We start from the raw sequence: 24,278 nt of genomic DNA on the forward strand, positions 1-24,278 counted from the left end.
ACTGTTCTGAAAGATACCACATTCACCTTCAATTCAATGAGAAATAAAACAGAAGTCCAAAGTAACTCTTATAAATTTTTTACCACATAATTTCAAAGCCATGTGGAAGATCTTATCTTCCAGTCACACCCAAAATCCATTTCACAAATAAAACAAATATGTAATTTCACCCAAGCTTCAGATCTATTCAAGGAGAGCAGCCAGGTTCCTCAGGTTCAGTAAAAAAGTTTCGGCCACAATTCTCAATTTTTTCTTTCCAGATAAGGTGATGAGAAAAACACCAAAATTTCACACTCAAGTAATTCTCATCTTCAAGGGGAAAAAAGTGGCACAGTTTAAAACACACACACACACACACACACACACACACACACACACACACACTCACACACTCATAAGAAATACAAGACGTAGGTTTTAGTCAGGGTGCATCAATTATTAATTTTGTACTTTGGGACAAGAAATTTCATTTCCTGACCCATAGTAAAATCAGGATAATTCCACCTCATAGACTGCTAAAAGAACTTAGCAAGATGTAGGAGAAATATTTATGAAAGCCCTTTGGAAACAATGGAGCATCATCTAATGTGAGGTAGTGGTATCATGATTATTATTGTTGTAAAGAATGGCCATCCATTTGCTTTTTCCTTATTTTTTTCTCTAAGGAATGAGCTGAATCTTGACTTTCATCTTGGCAGAACTAGAGACAAGTCAGCCTTAGTGTGGCTTCTTAAGAAAGATATAAGTCTAGGGGCGCCTGGGTGGCTCAGTCAGTTAAGCATCCGACTATTGATTTTGGCTCAGGTCATGATCTCATGTTTGTGAGTTTGAGCCCAGCTTCAGCTCTGCACTGACAGAGCTGCATTAACAAATTTTAATAATAAATAAAGACACAAGTCTTTCTTGGCTGTCCATTTTTAAATCTCTCCCTACTTGCTCCTTGTCTCTCCCTGTCCCTTTCACTGTAGCTCCTGCTAAACATGAAAGGCAATTCTAAGTTCAATCTGTTCCCTAATTTGAGACCAGACCTTGACATGAGGGCCAGAAAGTGATCACTAAAACTCAAGGCAATGGTTATGTGTTTTATAATATTGGAACTAGAAAAGGGGAGGATAAAAAAACCCAAGTGTAATGCAGAGTACAACAAAAAAGAAGTTAAAAAGTAGAGCATCACTTAGATAAGTTTCCAATGGAATCCTACTGGTCCCTTTTTCAGTAAGTTCTTCTTACATCAAGGTTTTAACTATTACAGGTCTTTTAATTTAAATTTTCCAAGACTTTGCTACACTAACTTGCTAGAAATATATAGCCACAAAGTTGTTTGAAGAAGAAGGTAACATCACACACTGAATGACAAAATCAAACTACCTGATTTGGAATCTTGCCTCTACCATTTACTGGCTGTATGTTCTTTGGCAAATTACTTAACCTTTTCTGTGCCCCAGCCATAAAATAAGGATAACAGCAAGAGAATATTAGGGGAATTAAACGAGATAAGGAATTCAAGCAGTTTAACAGTTCTTGAGGTTGAGAATATGATACAGTGCTTAATAAATTATAGCTATAATTTGATTTATGTCAAACATTTAACACCTCTGTATACAGACAGAACTACAGACATTCTAGATCACTGGAAACAACAAAACCCTAAAGTTCCTCTTGTGTGAAATTGACTTGTCCCAGCATTTAGATACCATGTCTACATAATCATGCATAAAGGGCTGCTCAGGTTTTAAAAGATAAAAGAAATTGTGTTAGAAATTATTTGGAAAACCATGAAACGTATCAGCAAAAAAATCATTTCACAAATTCTAAAAGAGAATATAGGACATATAATGGGATCAATAATATTTCTCTGGGACAGTATGATAGGCCTAACAGATTAAGGGAAGGCAATAGAAATATTTCAGATTGCAGAAGGCTTCTAATTCTATTTTATATGGCATAATCATTAAACTGGAATAATGTGATCTATACTCACACCAAGTTTTATGGTTTCAAATTCAATAGATTGCAATCAATGCTTCAGTTTACTCTACTCTTGACCCTTAAATTATAGTCCCAAGCCTAGTGCCATTTAATACTTCTATTATTTGCCTATAAAGGGGAATAGAAAATAACATGCATTAATTATGAGTGGCTGAAAGATAAGGTCAAAATAAAATCAACACACAAGAACAACATCTGAAACAATCAGAAGGAAAGTGAAACCACACAATACAAGATAGAGGTAAAGGGCTCCTGTGTCAGTACAGCACAGTGACAAGCTGTGTTACTGATACTCATTCCAGCATGAGTTAACTGGAAAACTGCTCTATGGTAGAGTGACCAAGCAAGAGAGGGTTCTGGGACATATTCATTTTCAGGCTTCTGAACTGTGTCTGTGATGGTGAGAACAAAAGTGATCACTACCATTTATTACTGAGCACCTACTATGTGCCAAAAATCATACTGAACATTTTACATTAATGAATTTATTAACTTGTCCTAACAGTGCTACATAGAGTTGCCAGATATAGTGCATAAAAATACAGGGTGCCCATTTATATTTGAATTCAAATAACAGCTAGTAATTTTTTATTGTAAGTGTACCCCATGCAATATTTGAGGCACACACCAAAAAGTTTTGCTGTTTATCTGAAATTGCTATGAGTCCTGTATTTCATCCCGCAACCCTAAGGCCCTGAAATAGGTATTAATATCCTGGTGAGAAACCTGAGATTCACAGAAATTAAGTCATTTGCCCAAGTCTGCATAGCTGTCAGGTAACATATCTGGGTTCAAAATCTCTAACAACAAAGCTTGCATTCATAACCAGTATAATGCACTGTCTCTTTTATTATGCTCTTTCCTATATAGGAATAGCCATCCATCCATCCTCCTGTTGATATTCTAATTGACCTTTGAAGTCCAATTTGTAGATTATATGCCTTGTGAATCCTTCTTAGATTTTTCCAAATAAGAATATTCTTATAACTTTACTTTTATCTTTGTTCCAGCCCTTAAAACAGTTTGACTTCTATTACAGCAGGTTACATACAGGTCCCTGTAGTGGACATTCTTTTATGTGCATTTCTCTTTTCTAACATCACCTCTATTTCCTTTTGGGACAGTGTCTTTCCCTTACTACATGTAGCCCAGGCGGGAGGAGAAATCAAGGGGTCCTACAATCCTATTATAAAAGCTGAAGGGGGAAGTCTCCTTCTGTCCTATCCTTTCTTTCATCACCACCTCCCAACCAAGGAAAAGGTGCATGGCCAATAAGACTGTCTCTCCTAAGTCTTGAAAACTAAGACAAATGGTAATAAAAATAATAAATAACTAAGACAGATGGTAAGGGTTCATTTATTTCAGATAATTAAGTAATTTATTTCTTGGTTTCTGTTCCTTTTCCAAGGCTGGTTTCTATAGGCTTTCCATCCATATCTTCCAGATTTAAATTCCTTCTTTGCTTGGATTAAATAGTTTCAGTTGTTTATAACCAAAGAACTCTGACTGATTGTTTCTTTGGACATGAGTGTAAGCTCCCTAAGGTCCAGGTGTAATAGAGTTCTACACCATTCCAGTCCCAAGAAGTTATCTTCCAAATACATATTTGTAGGGGCGCCTGGGTGGCGCAGTCGGTTAAGCGTCCGACTTCAGCCAGGTCACGATCTCGCGGTCCGTGAGTTCGAGCCCCGCGTCAGGCTCTGGGCTGATGGCTCAGAGCCTGGACCCTGTTTCCGATTCTGTGTCTCCCTCTCTCTCTGCCCCTCCCCCGTTCATGCTCTGTCTCTCTCTGTCCCAAAAATAAATAAATGTTGAAAAAAAAATTCAAATACATATTTGTATATAGTAGGCACTCAGAAATGCTTATAAACTCAAAGGGGGATAAATTAACTGAAATTGTTCAGAGCTGATAGCACAGAAGATCTACAAGGCTCTCTTGTTTTTTCTTTTTGTACTTCACAACCAGTCTGAGTGAGCTTTTGGAAAGCACTTTGAGAATTGTGATTATTAACTGTGTAAAAAGTGGATGAATCACTTAATAGGCCTCAATAGTACTAAAATGTCCATGATGCTTCTAAAATCTATGACTCGCTAGAAATAAGTTTGAGAGCTCTTCTATCATCTCTCAACAGAGAGCTAGGATGCATTACTGCTAAGTACACTAAAAATAAAAGGATGTAACTGAAGTCACGTCTATCTTGCAGAAGAGGAGTTTTAAATATATGTATTTGGGTTTTTAATTATAACTTATTTGATATAATTTTAATTATAATTCTATAAAGAATTGGCCTTGTTTATATTTTCTACCATTATCCAATGCAAGTAGGGTTCAATATCTATGATAAAATTATGGATAAACATAGTGATGTGTTCTTAAGGTGATATCAGTGACATGAGATATGCTAAATTATCCCACACTGACATTACACCATTAGCAAATAATACTTCTTTAAATTTTTATTACATTAATTTCAGCATAGGATGTCAAGTAAACACTGACTCAACTCTACCTGGGTCAGAGATGAACAAATATTCTATGTAATTCTGGGCACTGTAAATTCAAAGAGGCAGAAGTGGGTAGAATGGTAAACAATCTTAACACCGTATCATTGAAGGAAGAACTGAAGAAACTAGGAAATGTTTCAGTTGGCAAATAGCTCAAGATGAGTTTTTAAACAACTAAAGGAACATCATTTGAAAGAATTTAGATTTATCCTGTGTAACTTCAGAATGCAAACCTATACCCAGGGGGTGGAATAGATTTCAACAAACAGCAAATAATCATTTAATAAAACCTTCTCTGAATTATGGAGAATACAAAGATAAATTGAATACAGTTCCTGCATTCCAAGAGAACTATGAAGTCTAAAAAACATACTGACTTTGATAAGGCTTCCAATTTGTGTGAAGTACTGGAAAGTGGGAGGTCAATTCTGACTAGTGAGATGTAGGAAGACTTTTGAGAGAATGTGGTATTGGGTTACATTTTGAGTAATGATAAGGGCTGCATAGAGATTTACTGGGGAAAGGGGCATTTCAAAAGTGACATGAGCTTATCTGAGAAACAGTGAAGAGCTGTAGATGGTTAAAATAGAATAAGACAGGTTATGGAGTACAAAAGATAAGCCAGAAAAACTGGGAGAGGTTAAATAGCAGAGGGCTTGAAAAACTGGACTCACAAGGTTGCGCTTTCTTCTGGACAGCCATAAAGATTATTAAGTAGAGGAGGGATATTATTAATGGTCTTATTTGGAGGAAAACTTTAGACGGTCCAGAAAAATAATTAAAGAAAGTTGTGGAAGGCAATTCCCCAACATCCAAAACCCTTCCATTGGGCCCTCCATAGTTCTCCTCCTATCATCAGTCTTTTCTCCGAATGTTCCCTTCATTATCTTGTTCTTATGAAAGTCTGGCTCTTCCACAGGCCACTGCTTCCTTGTGGCTCTCTCCTATGGTACTCTTTTTCTCCTATGGTCCTCACACCAATGGACCTGGAGGGGAGGAAATATCCTCATTGAGTCTTAATGCCACCTTTAGACCACAGTTCTTTCCTTTTCTCTAAGCATCCCCAGCCTTGAGTCTCAGGTTGTTATATGAACCTTCAATTCTTCATTGCATTTACTTGCTGCCTTCCAGGCCATGCTCCCTCATTTCTTGATGAGGTAAACTCCTGGCTTATTATCACTCTTCCAAACACTATTTAATTCTTGACCATTTCAGTATCTATACAGGTGATCTTTCCCAAACCCTGGCCTCTCAAGTCTCTGAGAATTCTTTCCTCCAATACTCTTGCCCTCCACCCTATTAGAGCCACTCATTTCATACCCTAGTCTAGACCCTGTTATTACTAATAACAGCAACCCCCTCCATAATATCAGTGCCAAGCATTCCACTCTCTCATAACCACCTCTTAACTTTCTAGCTCTTCTTCCTATCCTAACCTTGACACCCTTCCAACCCCTCTGAAACCTCCAACCAACTGATCTATCAACTTTCCACTGTTCCTTATCCCCTTAATGGCCTCACTCCCCACCTTACCAAGCCTGAATCACATAACTGATTGCTCTCATTCCCTCTTATGCACCTTTGATACCCCCTCTCTTTTCTTAATTCCTTGGCAAAATCACAACCCTGACTAAATATAACTGTCCATCTGTTCTATGTCTTCACACATGTCTCTAAACAAGGTTAAAGAACAACACACAACCATGATGACCTGTCCTACTTTAATTTCATGACCATGAATCTCAAATGGGCTTTTAATGTGGATTGGCTGGCAATCGTATTTCCCCTGCCCATTCCACACATCATCATACCATCTCCCTCTCCCTCCCTCTCTGAACAAGGCTTTATTCTCATTCTTAGTAATAACCTTGCTTCCCACATTACAGATAAAACTGATACAGTAAGAAAGAACTCTTAGACCCTCGTCACCCTGCCAACAGCCACACATACTCTCCCTTCCCATCTGTTATCACAGATAAATTATTCATGATTCTATTGTGCATAGCCCTCATCTCTCACTGACACCCACATCATGAATTCTCCCCTATATCCTGAACATCATAAATTATCTGCTGGAGATATGTTATTTTGAAAAAAACAAAATTCTCTCTTGACTTTACCTCTTCTCTAGCCAGGGCCTTATTTCTTCATTAGCCTTCACAGAAAAATGGCTTTTAAAAAGTTGTCCATATTCACAATGTCTAATTCATATCCTTCCATTCTCTCTTACACTTAACTCAGGGGTTCATCCCTACCACTGCACCAAAACTGTTTTTATCAAAATCACCATGGATCTCCACTTTACTCAAATCAATGGCCAACTCTTAGCTCTCATCTTACTTGATTTTCATCAGCATTTAAACTACATAATCACTCCTCAACTCTTGATTAACTTTCTTTACTTCCAAAACATGTAATTTCTAGTTTCTCAACATCCTTTACAGTCATTCTTTCTTGGTCTTTGTTCTCACCTACCTTTATTATTGGGGTCACCCAAATTCCAGCCATTAATTCTCTCCCCTTCTCCATCTTTACTTCTTTCTGTCATCTCTTTTCATTACATGGCTTTAAAGCCCATTTATATGTCAACAACAGTTGATTTTATATCTCCTTCCCAGACCAATCTCTCAAACTCCAGACATGCTTATTCCACCACTCATGTGATCTGGCCAGTTCTGGATTATTATCATGTCCATAACCAGACTTCCAATCTTGGCCCTACTTCTTCCCTAAAACTCACCAAATCTTCTTCCCCTGCAGCCTTATCCATCTCAGTTGATACCAGCCCAATTTACTCAGGCCAAAAATCTTGGAGCCATCCTTAGCTCTCCTTTCTCTCTTAATCCACGTCTAACTCATTGGGAAATCTTGATGACCCAACATTAAAATACTTCCAGAATCCAAATTCTCACTACCATTTCTGTCACCCCTAGTTACAGCTACCATCATCCCTTGACTTGACTATTATAGTGGCCTCTTATTTGACCTTTCCCCTTTCACCCTCTCCATCTGTAGTGTATTCTCACACAATAGCTAATGTAGTCCTCTTAAAATTTAAGTCATATAATGGGATTATTCTGCTCAAAAACCTGTAAGAACTCCCATTTTGCAAAGAGCTCTAGGACCTTATAATAGTCTACAAGGCCCTGCTCCATCTGGTCTCTATCTACGCTGATGTTTCCCCCTCACTCTAGGCTCAGGGGTCTCTGTAATGTTCCTCAAACTATCAGACTCCTTCCTCATTCCATGAGGTATGCCCAAAACTTGAAGAGTACCTGGCAACCTAAGAGTACCTTCAATAAATATTTGTTCAATGAAAAGCAGGTAGAACAATTATAAAGGTATTAAAATTTGTCAATGATACCCCAATAAAGCTGGAAAAAAATTAAGAAAAACTATTGTAGTAGTCTGAAAAACAGCTAATGAAGGTTCAGTTCAATCCTCCCCTGCAAATATTTATTGAAAGTACAAAGATAAATAAGCCAGAATCTCTGTCCTTGAAGACCTTACGGTAGAGAGACAGGTAGTTCAAAAATGTTAAAAGACAAAGGAGCAAAACCAGGGCATCCTAGAGAGAGCAGCATGAACAAAGGTTGGGAGACATGAAATAGCATCATATGTTGGAGAGTTGAAAGCAAGTCAGTCTGATTAGATGTGATGATCTAGTAGATGCAACCACTTGGGTAAACTACAGTCCCCAGTTTCTCAGTGAACACTAACCTAGGTGTTCCTGTGAAGACACTTTGTAGATACAATTAAAGTCCATAATCAGTTGCTTTCAGTAAGAAAGATTATCCTAAATAATCTAGGGAGGACTGATTCAATCAGTTGAAAGATCTCAAAAGCGGAGCTGAGGCCTCTCTGCAGAAATTCCTCATATTAACAACAGCTTCACCTGTGCCCAAAAGTTACAGCATGCCATTCATGATGGCCTGCTCTGTGGATTTCACACTTGCCTATATACCTTCCCAATTATGGAAGCCAATTCCTTGAAATAAATCTCTAAATATCCATCTTCTACTGGTTCTGCTTTTCTGATTGAACTGGGACTGATATACTAGAATATAAAGTTTCAGGCAGAGGGAGGACAAATGAAGGATGAGAGGCAGGAGGACTATATCAGCAAGGGCATTTGTTTTTAACATGCTCAGAGGTTGTAACTTTACCTCATAATCAGTAGGACCAACAAGGTGAACGGCATTATTAGGAGTAGAGATGAATCATTTTGGATTTGATATGAAGAATGTACTAGGACAGGAAGCAAGGGGAAGAGAGAGATGCTAGTGACTGGGAAACCACCCATGTTACCTGTCAGGGAGGTAGGAGGAGAACCAAGAAAGAAGGCTATCATGGAAGACAGGGAACAGTGTAGTGGGGAAGCAGTGGCAATCTGAAGCACCCAGTCTGGTGTATCAGAAGAGTCTGCCATTCAGCACACTACGATAAAAGGAGGTCACTAAGGAGGTCACTCAAGAACAGCTATGATCTACAAATCAGATTGTACTAGGTTCAAGAGTGGCTGAGAAGTGAGAGAGAAGAGAAAATAAAACTATTCTTCTACAAGCGTGGCTTAAAAGGGAGGAGGAAAACTGGCAGTAGAGAGAAAAGGTCAGTGTCAAATAAAAACATTGGAATGAGAGAAGCTTAAGCCTTCTTCATAGACTGAGGAGGGAGAGCCAACAGTAAAGCAGGGGAAAAGATGAGAATGAGGGTACATACCCTCCTGAGAGAGGTTCAAGAGAAGAGGGGTGGCCAAGCCCACAGGTGAAGGCTTAGTCAAGAACTGTGGGAAGACCTTCATTTTCTGAAAACTAGAGGAAAGAGAAGTCTGATGAAAGTAAGTAGAGATAAATTTGGAGGTGGAGAGTAAGGAATCCTCAGTAATTAATGCCCCACAGCCCTGGGGTAGCTAAGTGAGGTTAGGAAACAAGGTCATCAGTTGAGAGAGAGATGGTGTGACATATCTAGAGATGGAGGCTTGGCTTTAGTTGAGGCTGGGTAGCCACCTGTCAAAACATAACACAGAGGAATAAGGATCACATGACAGTTATACTAAAGGACTTCTGAACTGCCTCACAATTCAATCAATGTGCCTATGAATCAGACTGGCAGAAATGTTGCCTCAGCACCCAAAACAATGCCTGGCATAGAGCAGGTACTCATTAAATTCACTGAATGAATGAATGAGTCAATGCTTAGATGAGCTCCTCATCCACACAAGCAAATAAAACCTTTTAGTTGAAATTACCTATTTTAATATCGACTCATTTTAACATTTTAAAGAAATACAGACATTTTCCAGAGCCTTGAAACTTAATACAGCTCCAGTATGCTCTCCTAATCTCCAGAGAATATAGCCAAGGCAAGCCAGATAATTTACAATTCAAAGTGGGCATTTTTAGCTTGGCTTTTTCCCTGGAGTATCATAGAGAAAATGATCAAGAAAGTAGTCAAATGTCTCTTTTGTTTTATTGTACAATATGGTTTTTTGAACTGAAAGTTTACTCACTTGGATTTTTATTTAGATTCTACCACTGTAGGTACAATGTAGTCTTAACCTTTTCTGACACACCAAGCTCTTTCTCTTACTGGTCTTGGTGACATTTACCACTGACCAAAGAGAAGACAAGGAAAAAAACAAAACTGTTTAAAAAGGCAAGTTTAACTGGAAGTATGGCATAATTAGGCAACAAGATAGAATGCAGGCAGCATCAAGTTGCTGCTAAAATGGGTGTCTTGACCATTCCCCATGCCTTACCTGGGTGGAAGACTTTGGTTTTCCCATTAGTGATTCCAGAAGAGCTTGCCTCCATTTTTACTGACCTTCTGCCTGGTGGAAGTGAGGAATGCCTGACCACAGGCAGGCGACGTGACCCTGGGCGGCTTGCGACACTTCGCCGTTGATGGATTTGCAAACGCTTTTCAGCCCCATGAATAGATAAACTTAAACCTGGAATGAGAAATAGAAGCATTATATTAAATAAGTCAGTTCTGAATGGCTAAGATGCCAAATTATTTTCTGGCATGAGATACAGGCAGCATAAGTAACTATGGTTCAACTTCTTAAGGGATGCTAATGACACTACAATTTTGATACCAATTGATTTTCACATTGCATTATATACTGAACATTATTTCATTCAAAAGTGGACATCCTCAGTTATCATGACAAAAGCTTTATGAATGGAGACCCAAAAAAGTCAAATATTAAAATTCTGTCCAAAATCCTGGGAAAATATGCATTTGGTTAGAAACTGTTGCTGGGTTATTTGGATTTTCAATAAAAATTGAGAAACTTTTTTTCTTTCTTTTTAAAAAATATTTTAATTACAGTAGAGTTAACATATAGTGTTCTATTAGTTTCAGATGTACAATATAGTGATTCAACAATTCCACACATCACTCAGTGCTCATCACAACAAATGTACGACTTCATTCCCATCACCTTTTTAACCTATCCCCCCACCCACCTCCCCTCTGGTAACCATCAGTTTGTTCTCTATAGTTAAGAGTCTGTTTCTTGCTTTGTCTCTCTTTTTTTTTAGTTTTGCTCATTTGTTTCTTAAATTCCACATAAGTGAAATCACATGGTATTTTTCTTTCCCTGAGTTATTTTGCTTAGTATCACTCTCTAGCTCCACTCATGCTGTTGCAAATGGCAAGGTTTCATTCTTTTTTATGGCTAAATAATATTCTACTGTATGTATGTATATGTGTATATATGTATTCCACATCTTCTTTATCCATTCATTCATTGATGAACACTTGGGCTGCTTCCATAATTTGCCTACTGTAAATAATGCTGCAATAAAGGTGCATGTATCCCTTTGGGTTAGTGTTTTTGTATTTTGGGGGTAAATACCCAGTAGTGCAATTCCTGGGTTCTAAAGTAGTTCTATTCTTAATTTTTTGAGGACCCCCATACTGTTTTCCACAATGGCTGCACCAATTTGCATTCCTGCCAACAGTATGAAAGGGTTTCCCCTTCTCTGCATTCTTGGCAATACTAATTTCTTGTATTGTTGATTTTAGCCATTCTGACAGGTGTGAGGTGCTATCTCACTAGTTTTGATTTGCATTTCCTTGATGATTAGTGATGTTGAGCATCTTTTCATGTGTCTGTTTCTTTGCAGAATGTCTATGTCTTCTGTACATATTTCAGTTGAATTATTTGTGGGGTTTTTGGTGTTGAGTTGTATCAGTTTATTATGTACTTGGGATACTAACACTTTATCAGATATGTCATTCACAAATACCTTCTGAAGTAGGTTGCCTTTTAGTTTTGTTGATTATTCCCTTCACTGTACAGAAACTTTTTTTTTTTTCAACGTTTATTTATTTTTGGGACAGAGAGAGACAGAGCATGAACGGGGGAGGGGCAGAGAGAGAGGGAGACACAGAATCGGAAACAGGCTCCAGGCTCTGAGCCATCAGCCCAGAGCCTGACGCGGGGCTCGAACTCACGGACCGCGAGATCGTGACCTGGCTGAAGTCGGACGCTTAACCGACTGCGCCACCCAGGCGCCCCCAGAAACTTTTTATTTTGATGTAGTCCCAATAGTTTATTTTTGCTTTTATTTATATAGTGTTCTTCTCTGCATCTTTTTATAGATTTTGTTTTAAAATCTATTTTGTCTGATTTAAATATTGCTACTACTGTTTTTATTTTTTTTTTAATTTACATCCAAATTAGTTAGCATATAGTGCAACAATGATTTCAGGAGTAGATTCCTTAATGCTCCTTACCCATTTAGCCCATTCCCCTCCCACAACCCCTCCAGTAACCCTCTGTTTCTTCTCCGTATTTAAGAGTCTCTTATGTTTTGTCCCCCCGTTTTTATACTATTTTTGTTTCCCTTCCTTTATGTTCATCTGTTTTGTCTCTTAAAGTCCTCATATGAATGAAGTCATATATTTGTCTTTCTCTAATTTTGCTTAGCATAATACCCTCCAGTTCCACCCATGTAGTTGAAAATGGCAAGATTTCATCCTTTTCGATCACCGAGTAATACTCTATTGTGTGTGTGCGTGTGTGTGTGTGTGTGTGTGTGGATGCACACACACACACACACACACACACACACGCACACACACACACACACACCACATCTTCTTTATTCAATCATCCGTTGATGGACATTTGGGCTCATTCCATACTTTGGCTATTGTTGACGTGCTGCTATAACATTGGGGTGCATATGTCCTTTTAAAACAGCACACCTGCATCCCTTGGATAAATACATGCAGAAGAATGAACCTGGATCACTTTCTTACACCATACACAAAAATAAACTCAAAATGGATGCAAGACCTCAATGTAAGACAGGAAGCCATCAAAATCCTCGAGGAGAAAGCAGGCAAAAACCTCTTTGATCTTGCCCGCAGCAACTTCTTACTCAACACGTCTCCAGAGGCAAGGGAAACAAAAGCCAAAATGAACTACTGGGACCTCATCAAAATTAAAAGCTTCTGCACAGTGAAGGAACAATCAGCAAAACTAAAAGGCAACTGACAGAATGGGAGAAGATATTTGCAAATGACATAGAAGATAAAGGGTTAGTTTCCAAAATCTATAAAGAACTTATCAAACTCAACACCCACAAAACAAATAATCCAGTGAAGAAATGGGCAAAAGACATGAATAGACACTTCTCCAAGGAAGACATCCAGATGGCCAACCAACACATGAAAAAATGCTCAACATCACTCATCATCAGGGAAATACAAATCAAAACCACAAGGAGATACCACCTTACGCCTGTCAGAATGGCTAACATTAACAACTCAGGCAACACAGATGTTGGTGAGGATGCGGAGAAAGAGGATGTGTTTTGCGTTGTTGGTGGCAATGCAAGCTGATGCACCCACTCTGGAAAACAGTATGGAGGTGCCTCAAAATACTAAAAATAGAACTACTCTACAACCCAGCAATTTCACTACTAGGCATTTATCCATGGGATACAGGGGTGCTGTTTCAAAGGGACACATGCACCCCCATGTTTATAGCAGTACTATCAACAATAGCCAAAGTATGGAAAGAGCCCAAATGTCCATTGATGGATGAAAGGATAAAGAAGATGTGGTATATATATACTCGGCAATCAAAAAGAATGAAATCTTGCCATTTGCAACTATGTGGATGGAACTGGAGGGTATTATGCTAAGTGGAATTAGTCAGAGAAAGACAAAAATCATATGACTTCATTCATATGAGGACTTTAAGAGACAAAACAGATGAACATAAGGGAAGGGAAACAAAAATAATATAAAAACAGGGAGGGGGACAAAATAGAAGAGACTCATAAATATGGAGAACAAACTGAGGGTTGCTGGAGCGTTTGTGGGAGGGGAGATGGGTAAATTGGTAAGAGGCATTAAGGAATCTACTCCTGAAATCATTGTTTCACTATATGGTAACTAATTTGGATGTAAATTTTAAAAAATTAAAAATTAAAAAAAATTATTTCTGTAATCAGTCAAGGGATCCACAAAATAAAAGGATGTAAAATATGACACCATGTAACTAAAACATGGTGGGAGGGAGAGAAGTAAATAATGGGTTCAAACTTAAGTGACAGTCAACTTAATATAGACTGCTATATACATAAGATGTTATACATAATCCTACTGGTAACCACAAAGCAAAACCTCCTAATATGCAAAAAATAAAGAGAAAGGAATACAAGTATATCACTAAAGAAAAGCAGCAAACCATGAAAGAAGGAAAATATCAGAGAAAACAACTATAAAAACAACCACAAAATAATTAACAAAATGGCAATAAATACATATCTGTCAATAATTACTTTGCATGTAAATGGACTAAATGCTCCAATCAAAAAAGACATAGGGTGACAGTGGATAAAAAAAAAAAAATAAGACCCATCTATATATGCTGCCTACAGACTCATTTCAGACCTGAAGACCCCTGCGGATTGAAAGTGAGGGGATGGAGAAACATTTATCATGCAAATGATAAGCTGGGGTCAAAAGAAAGCTGGGGTAAATATCTTCTCCCATTCTGTCAGTTGCCTTTTAGTTTTGCTGATTGTTCCTTCACTGTGCAGAAGCTTTTAATTTTGATGAGGTCCCAGTAGTTCATTTTGGCTTTTGTTTCCCTTGCCTCTGGAGACGTGTTGAGTAAGAAGTTGCTGCGGGCAAGATCAAAGAGGTTTTTGCCTGCTTTCTCCTCGAGGATTTTGATGGCTTCCTGTCTTACATTGAGGTCTTGCATCCATTTTGAGTTTATTTTTGTGTATGGTGTAAGAAAGTGATCCAGGTTCATTCTTCTGCATGTCGCTATCCAGTTTTCCCAGTACCACTTGCTGAAAAGACTGTCTTTATTCCATTGGATATTCTCTCCTGCTTTGTCAAAGATTAGTTGGCCATATGTTTGTGGGTCCATTTCTGGGTTCTGTATTCTGTTCCATTGATCTGAGTGTCTGTTCTTGTGCCAAGAAATACTTTTCTTTTTTTAACTGCTTTTGTGATTTTTCCTTTCCATACTTTTACTTATGGTCTTTCCTTTTTAAAGAGTCCTTTTAATATTTCTAGTAGGGGCATCTGGGGGGCTCAGTTAGTTGGTTAAGCAGCCAACTCATGGTTTCAGCTCAGGTCATGATCTCACAGTTTTGTGATTTCGAGCTCCATGTTGGGCTCTGTGCTGGCAGTACAGAGCCTGCTTGGGATTCTCTCTCTCTCTCTCTCTCTCTCTCTCTCTCTCTCTCTCTCTCTCTCCCTTTCTCTGGTTCTCCCAACCTCACGCTGTCTCTGTCTCTCTCAAATAAATCAACTGTCAAAATTTTTTAAAAAATATTTCTTACAGCGTTGGTTTAGTGGTCATGAACTCCTTTAGGTTTTGTCTGTGAAACTCTGTCTCTCCTTTTATTCTGAATGATAGCCTTGCTATAAAGAGTATTCTTGGCTGTAGATTTTTCAGCATTTTGAGTATATCATGCCACTTCCTTCTGGCTTGTAAAGTTTCTGCTGAAAAACCCACTGATCGCCTTATGGGGATTCTCTTGTATGTAACTGTCTTCTTTTTCTTGCTGCTTTTAAAATTTTTTCTTTATCACTACTTGTTACCATTTTAATTACTATGTCTTGGTGTCTTGCTGTGGTTTTGTCCTATTCTTTCATTTGTGATATATTCCTCTGTCTCCTCATTTTGTCTAGTTTCTCTGTGTGTTTCTCTGTGTTCAGGAAGTTAGCTACATCCCTTGTTCTTGAAAGTAGACCAGCTCTGCACTTTTATCTAGGTGGTGCAGGTCCTCCTCCACATGAAAGGCACAGCTGAAGTGGAGACCTGGGCCAGCTGGGTCACTCCACAAAGAGTCCCCGGGCAATGGGTACAGTTTTAACAAGGTGCCCACGTCTTCCATGGAAGGTGGGGAGATACAGTGATGGCAAGGTTTACATGGGTCTTTTTGGAGAGGGGATCCACAGACGGAGGCAGGTCTGGCTGGAAAGGCAGGGTATGGTGTAAGCAAATTAGGAAGTGAGTGCAGGCGCCACACTAGTTCTCACAGGTGGCTGTGTGTTTATGATGAGAGGTAGGGGAGTGATGTGTTCCTAGAAAAGGAACATTTGTTTGTTCATAGAAAAGCTTGTTTTTTCCTAGAAAAGTCTCTCAGGGAACTCAGATTAGTAACTGACTTTCCCTCCTGTAAGCTCCAGGTGACTTTTAAACTGCTGCTTCAAGCTGTATATCCACAGGCTGTTAGCTATGCTCTCTTTAAGGTCAGGGGCTCAGCTTTCTATCACCCTCTAGGCTCTCTTAGAGCTGAGCCCGCTGATTTTTAAAGTTCTAAGCTTTAAGTCCTGTTATTGTAAGTACTCATGATATTCAGCCCCTGATTTTCAGAGCCAAATGTTATGGGGATTTCTCTTCCCCTTATAGGCTCCCCAGTGTGCTAGTCTGTCTCTCACCACTCTGCACCTGCAGCTACCTCCCTCCTGTGATTAGACTCTAGGGGTTTAGGTTCTCAGAGTCCTTGCCCCTCCTACCCTCTTCTATGTGGCCTCTTCTCTACCTCTACTTGTGGAGTGTGGTTGGCCAGGCTTTGGGCCCTTTTCTGGGTTGTTTGCTCTGAAGCAAGTATTATCTAGTTGTATCTGTGAGACAAGGTAAGTTTAGGGTCCTCCTTCTCTACCATCTTCCCGGTAGTCCCCAAGCAACTTTTTAATTAAGAAATAATTGAGAAGTTTTTCCACAGGACTCATGTAGAGAACAGTTGAAGACTGAACTTGGATTTACACCTCTGATAACCTTAGAATTATATACCTTTTGAGACCTATTTTTTCCAGGAAAATTTCAAACATACCAAAAGCAAAAAGAATAGTATAAAAAAAAACCACGTACCCATCACCTAGCTTTAACAAACATCAAGATTTTTCTATAAAGCTGAGGAGAATAAAAGATTTTTCTAATCTTTTTTTCATCTATTCCACTCCCTTTGTTGTTGATTTGTTTTTTAGGTGCTGGAGTATTTTAAAGCAAACTCTAGACATCTTGTTAATCTGATCAAAAACAATATTAATTGTATTGCCTTACACATTATATCAATATGAACTATACCTACTAATACAGATGAACCACATAAAAAATTCAAGAGTTTTAAAAATATTAATAACAAATTAATAATTAAAAGATTTTTTTTATTATTTTTTTTATTTATATATGAAATTTATTGTCACAATTGTTTCCATACAACACCCAGTGCTCATCCCAAAAGGTGCCCTCCTCAATACCCATCACCCACCCTCTCCTCCCTCCCACCCCCCATCAACCCTCAGTTTGCTCTCAGTTCTCAACAGTCTCTTATGCTTTGGCTCTCTCCCACTCTAACCTTTTTTTTTTTTTTTCCTTCCCCTCCCCCATGGGTTCCTGTTAAGTTTCTCAGGATCCACATAAGAGTGAAACCATATGGTATCTCTGTATGGCTTATTTCACTTAGCATCACACTCTCCATTTCCATCCACATTGCTACAAAAGGCCATATTTCATTTTTTCTCATTGCCACGTAGTATTCCATAGTGTATATAAACCACAATTTCTTTATCCATTCATCAGTTGATGGACATTTAGGCTCTTTCCATAATTTGGCTATTGTTGAGAGTGCTGCTATGAACATTGGGGTACAAGTGCCCCTATGCATCAGTACTCCTGTGTCCCCTGGATAAATTCCTAGCAGTGCTATTGCTGGGTCATAGGGTAGGTCTATTTTTAATTTTCTGAGGAACCTCCACACTGCTTTCCAGAGCGGCTGCACCAATTTGCATTCCCACCAACAGTGCAAGAGGGTTCCCGTTTCTCCACATCCTCTCCAGCATCTATAGTCTCCTGATTTGTTCATTTTGGCCACTCTGACTGGCGTGAGGTGATATCTGAGTGTGGTTTTGATTTGTAGTTCCCTGATAAGGAGCGACGCTGAACATCTTTTCATGTGCCTGTTGGCCATCCGGATGTCTTCTTTAGAGAAGTGTCTATTCATGTTTTCTGCCCATTTCTTCACTGGGTTATTTGCTTTTCGGGTGTGGAGTTTGGTGAGCTCTTTATAGATTTTGGAGACTAGCCCTTTGTCCGATATGTCATTTGCAAATATCTTTTCCCATTCCGTTGGTTGCCTTTTAGTTCTGTTGGTTGTTTCTTTTGCTGTGCAGAAGCTTTTTATCTTCATAAGGTCCCAGTAATTCACTTTTGCTTTTAATTCCCTTGCCTTTGGGGATGTGTCGAGTTAGAGATTGCTACGGCTGAGGTCAGAGAGGTCTTTTCCTGCTTTCTCCTCTAAGGTTTGGATGGTTTCCTGTCTCACATTCAGGTCCTTTATCCATTTTGAGTTTATTTTTGTGAATGGTGTGAGAAAGTGGTCTAGTTTCAACCTTCTGCATGTTGCTGTCCAGTTCTCCCAGCACCATTTGTTAAAGAGACTGTCTTTTTTCCATTGGATGTTCTTTCCTGCTTTGTCAAAGATGAGTTGGCCATACGTTTGTGGGTCTAGTTCTGGGGTTTCTATTCTATTCCATTGGTCTATGTGTCTGTTTTTGTGCCAATGAAAAGATTTTCTTAAAGAACACTCACTGATCACCATTAGAGGTTGCTAAAATACCAATTACTCAGAAAATTGATAAATAAAAGGAAAGAAGCATTTATCCCTGCCTTTCCTTTACTAACCACATTTCAAGGTAACCAAATAGTTGATAAGATAAAGTTCTTCACTGCAGATTTCCAGCTAATAAATTACCGATGGAAAAGAGAATTGGAAAATCATTTTAGAAGCTACAGTGAATATAAAAGTAAGTTTTGTCCAAAGCAGCACCATGAGGAAAGAGCTAGAATTCAAGCACATGGCAAACTAAATCCAGATCTTTAAAAAAAGAAAGCCAAGGAAAGGTGTTAGCCTTATTTAATGCCAACCAGTCAGGGAAACATGGTCAGGAATGATGCCATCTGATGTAGGAAAGCTGAGTTTCAACAAATTGCAAAACCTTTTATTAAGAGGAGAATATCTTGAATTTGAAGGTAGAAATTTAGTCCTGAAAATTACCTTAGTGGCTGGCATTTGATCGGGTGCTTTATACAGATGACGAAACTGACCCTGTCAGGGTAAAACAATCAGTCTACTTATTAGTCCTGGAAGGCCACAGTAAGAAGTCTACCAAAAACTCAGAAATAAGGGATATAAAAGCCTGCTCAGAGGTAAATTGTAAATCAGCAATCACGAGTCACATCAGAAATATAAAGAGTCATCTTAAATTTCCCCAAGGGGAGGAAAAAAGACGTGACTTGGGCCAGACTGTAAATTCTAAAAAATTTTAAGAAACCTCAAATCAGAATGAAGTTTGGTCAGCCAAGTATAAAAAGAACAACAATAACAAAACCTATAATAAACAAACATGAGCAGTGCCCATCCAGGTAACAGCCTCTAAGTTCAAGAGTTCTAACAGCCAGGAGTGCCTGGGTGGCTCAGTTTGTTAAGCATCCAACTCTTAGTTTTGGTTCAGGTTCTGAGCTCATGGTTCCTTTGAGTCCTGCATCAGGCTCCACGCGGACAGTGGAATTCTCTCTCTCCCTCACTCTCTCTGCCCCTCCCCCGCTCACTGTTTTTCTCTCACTCTCAAAATAAATAAATAAACTTTAAAAAAGAGTTCCAACAGCCAGACAGTCCTGAGACACAGTTTTACTCTCCTTTATCCATTTAACTGCCCTTGCTCTAACAGCACTCACCAGGCAACCTTCAGATTAAGATTTGGCTTCCATTGCAGGAAGAGAGTAATCATACTAATGTTCCTATCTACCCAGGAACCAAGGTTCTCAGTGTGGGCTAACAAACTGGCATCCTGAGTTTCTTTCTATACACCAATCTCCTCATGATTGCTTAGAATGAATCTGCCCACAAGATCTGGTTTCTAAGCCCTCAATGCTTTAAGTCTGAGATTTGTTCTTGGGAAATTCACCCAGGTAAGGCCAGCCATGCTGGGTGGTCCCTTGGGAGACAGCCTGGCAGCTTCGCCCTCACAGTACATGTCCCACTCTGATGCTCAGACGCCTGGGCAAGTGTGGACCTTCTACTCCTAGGTGTCTCTCTGTGGGCAGGACTAACACAGTGGCATCAAACTGGTATTTTCACCATGTCATGCTTTCTATCATGGTTGTATGTTCCACATTTCCAGAGAGATGCAAAATGAATATCTTCAGACCCATAAAGACTCCAGAAGAATGCAGACAAATTTTTAGGTGTCAGATGAAGGGGCTGGGAGAGATGTTTTAAGTCAACATCAGAGAGTACATGCAGTCTGAGTCTGCAACCATGAAACAGACCACTCTTTCAACATTTCTTGTCCCGTTTACAGAGGATTATTGGGTTAAAGGAACTAGAACTGTGACTCACTGTGGCACTTCTAGTTCTTATAGAACTCCTGTCAAGGAGGTATAAAATGTTAGAAATGAGAATAAAAATCACACTGTGGAAATAAACGGCACAGATACTTGGAATTGTTGAACATTACATGTTAAAAATATAATAATGTAGATCATGTGGTGTGATGTCAAAATGTAAAAAACAAAAAAAAAATTCATGAGTATGGCCAGGAGAGAATAGAAATGAGGAAGATGGGTATGTTACAAGGGAATTGGGAAGAAACCCTTACTGCCTCAGCAAATCCATACAGTCCTCCAGAAATTAAGATTTCTCAGAGTTGCAGATAAAGTACCTGGCCCATCAGAGCTCTCTTCATACAATGGCAAAGTCCATGGCAGAGAGATATGTAAACAAATAGCACACAAAACATCAAATATACTCCACACATGAAAAGTTAACATTTATAGAAGACTCAGCAGTCACATCTTCAGAAATGAATTATCAGTCAATAAGTTGCATCATCCAATTTGGTCTTAACTACTTTGAAAGAAACATTGATGATTATCTATTAAATGCCAGGCACTGTGGTAAATACTGATAATTACCCCATTAATGCCTCACCCCAATCCTACAAGACAGAGAATTGGCATCTACATTTTACCAACAGGAAACCTGAGGCCCAAGAGGCAAAGTTACTTGTCCAAGGTCAAACAAGTAACTGAAATTTTAACCCTAATCTTTTCCACTATTGCATGTAGCCTGGTGAATGTAATTAAACTGATTAAATTAGCTATATACCAATACATAGACAGTTTTAAGTGTATAATGGTTCTAAATAATTTAACAAGGCAGGGTTGGAAGGTATGGTATGCTGACATTCCTTTAACCCAAACTCCTATCAAACCATGTCTTCGCCCTCTTTTCCATCCATTCTGAAATGTCTTCCTGGTTCTTGAACAGCTACCAAATGCCTTAGTAAGAATGAGCTGAAACTGCACCTTCTCCTTGAACCCTTTCTGGTTCCTCTGGCTCAGAGTCAACACTGTCTCTAATCTTGCAGTTAGCCTTTACCATGCTATGCTCTTGTACTCTCCTTCACCCATCAGCACATGGCTGTCCCATTTCTCCAGCTATTCCAAGAGTCTCTAAGGGCAAGGATCACACTATGTACTTCAATTCCTTCCTCAGCTCTGAACAAAGTACAATCCATACAGAGATGTGGGATGACAATTTGCCTTCATCTCCTTCTCCTTCTGCACGCTGCATTCTACATGGTGCAAAGACTCCTTCGGCATAGGCAGAGCAGAGTCAGGACAGGCAAGGAAATGATACTGAGTATGTTGACTCATGCAACTTTTAATTTTATGCTTCCTGTTTCACTATACACTCATCGCCTTTCCTAGACTTCTTCAGGCCTGAAACTTGGCTGCTTTCCTCAGCTTCAGCAGATAGCTTCCTCCCCAACTCAGCTGAAAAGGTGGAGCCCAGGCAATGTAAAGCTTCTAGTCTTTCTACTTTTCTACCTTAAAATATCTTTAAAAAAGAGTATCTTTTTCTCTTGAGACCTATCATCTACCTTACTTGATAAAAAAAAAAAATCTGTAGGCAGAACCTTGAGAAACACATCTTTTTAGGAACGAAGACAGCAAGGACAGTAGGTATTAAAATGTGAGTACTGGAGTCAGGGTTTCTGGGTCCAATTCTTGGCCACACCTTTTTCTACCTATTTTACCTACTGCAAGTTGCTTAATCTTTTGTGCCTCAGTTTAGTCATCTGTAAAATGAGAATAATAACAGTTTTCTACCTCAGAATCATGAAAATGAGTTAATATCTACAAAGTGCTCAGGGCAGTGCCCAGCACACAGCAGCTGCTCAGTGCAAGGCAGAGGTCATCATTGCCTTCTATCATATCAATGACTCCACTGAGCTTTTCAATCTCACCCTTTAGGCCCTAGAATTTAACACTGTTGGCTCTGCTCATCTGCTTTTAAACAATCTCTTTGGATTCTAGGACACCCTTCTTACCGCTTCCTCTCCTAACTGTAAACTCTCCTCTCTCTTGTTCTCAAGGGTGAAAGTGTTAGTTTCCTCGGGCTACCATAACTTATTACCACAGCTCTGGTGGCTTGAAACAACAGAAATTTATTATCTCTCTGTTTGGGAGGCTAGAAGTCTGAAATCAAGGTGTTAGGAGGACTGTGATTCCTCCAGAAGTCTCTGGGGGTGACATCTCCCTGCTACTTTCAGCCTCTCAAGGGTGCTGGCATTCCTTGGTATTTGCCTTGTGACCACATCACTCCAATCTCTTGTCTCCATAGTCTCATCACCTCCTATCTCCATCTGCCTTTTTCCTACAAGGACAGGCATGGTGGCATATAAGGCCCACCTGGATAATACAAGATAATCTCTTCACCTTAAGGTCTTTAATCACATCTACAGACTCTTTTCAAAAAAGGTCACCTCTACAGGCTTTGGGGATTAGAACATGGATGTATATCGGGGGGCCATTATCAGCCTACCATAGCAGGTGTTCCCCAAGGTTTTGACTTTGCTCTTTTCTTTCTCTCCACCCCTTCTCCAAGTGATCTTCCAGACTCCATGTCTTCAGCTGTGTGGACATGTCCCAAAGTCACTCTTGTTCTACACTGTCTCCCATATTTCAAACCCATCTTTCCTACTTGGCCTGAATATCTTCCCAAAAAATTTGGTGAGTCCACAGAACACAAGAAATGTTTAATATTTTGAGAACAGAAAACAAACTCAGATTTATTTTAAGCACCTCCTTTATTTCTCTTAAAATCCTATCTCACATGTGAATATTGTTCTCAATAAAATAATATTCTTTGGTGCTCCTTCTCTCTGGCTCACTTCCAAGGTGCACTAGCTCCAGCTGCATTGCGCAGTACAAGTGCGCCCGTGGAAAAACGATTTGCTTTCATCTAAATATCACTCCTGTGATTCAGAAGAGCTCTGTGCCACAGGAACATCTGCAGTTCTGTTGGTGTTTTACAACTTGCAGCCATAGCACCTCTGTGTTCTATCACACTCCTAGTCATTTCTTAGATAAATTATTTTTCAAAACACTGAAAACCTATGTTTTGAATGTCACTACCATGAGCAAAACAAAAAACTCATCTATTCCTGATTAAGGAAAAAATTAATTTGTGCAAGGGGATGTTTATTTCTAGTTTTCTCTTTTCTTAGATTTAACTACAAAGTGGAGAACAAATCCAGCATTTCCTCTTCCCAGAACACTTATGAGAATGGAGGTGAAAATTCTCCTGCCTGCTCCTGAGGCTTAGAATTACTTCCCAAACTTCTGGAGCTTTTCTAATATCTTCTCTCATTTGGCTCAAAATACAGTTTACAAAATATTTATAAGATAGCATATAGAATGCATTTGGCCAAGAATGCATCCCACTTATCATAAGCTTAGGCATGTTCCCATTACAGGGGGCAGAATTTGTGCAATCTCAGTCAGATGAGCTCAGGTGGACCCAGAGCAAACATTCTGAGGATATTTGAGTGCCAGAAATGGTGGGTAACTGAATGTGGGTGCATTCCAGGGAGCAGTCACAGATGCTGAGATTTAACCCATATGAGGCCCTCCTGGAGGGCTGAAGATGAAGCACTGTTTGGCCTCAGTAGGCCTGATGAGAAGATTTGCAACAATCCAACCTTCCTCCATCACATCAGGTCCTTAGGTATGTCATGCCTCCTTCTGTTTGGTCTGCATTGTAACTGGGATTAATATGGCATCGTAAAACGCTCAAGCACTTTGAAAAAAGACCAACATGCTAAAGACTAGGTATATTACCGAGATTTAACTTTTGGCTCAATGTCTACATGAAGAATTTACAGTATGGAAACCAATTTGACAATAAATTTCATATATTGGAAAAAAAAGAATTTACAGAACCAGA

The 24,278-nt window shown here is 39.2% G+C and overlaps 1 protein-coding gene across 4 annotated transcripts in view; it reads right to left on the reverse strand.

Annotated features, from left to right (window-relative positions):
* Window positions 1-24,278, reverse strand: part of ANO4 (anoctamin 4) — a 421,314-nt gene that overhangs the window by 224,714 nt on the left and 172,322 nt on the right. For all 4 annotated transcript variants that reach the window (XM_040491102.1, XM_040491101.1, XM_040491100.1 and 1 more), the window contains one exon: window positions 10,253-10,444. In XM_040491102.1, the coding sequence (XP_040347036.1) occupies window positions 10,253-10,444 (192 nt within the window). The remainder of the gene's footprint in view (window positions 1-10,252; window positions 10,445-24,278) is intronic.

This window comes from Herpailurus yagouaroundi, unplaced genomic scaffold (assembly GCF_014898765.1).
Source record: "Herpailurus yagouaroundi ecotype Mexico unplaced genomic scaffold, PumYag 182, whole genome shotgun sequence".
Lineage (NCBI taxonomy): Eukaryota > Metazoa > Chordata > Mammalia > Carnivora > Felidae > Herpailurus > Herpailurus yagouaroundi.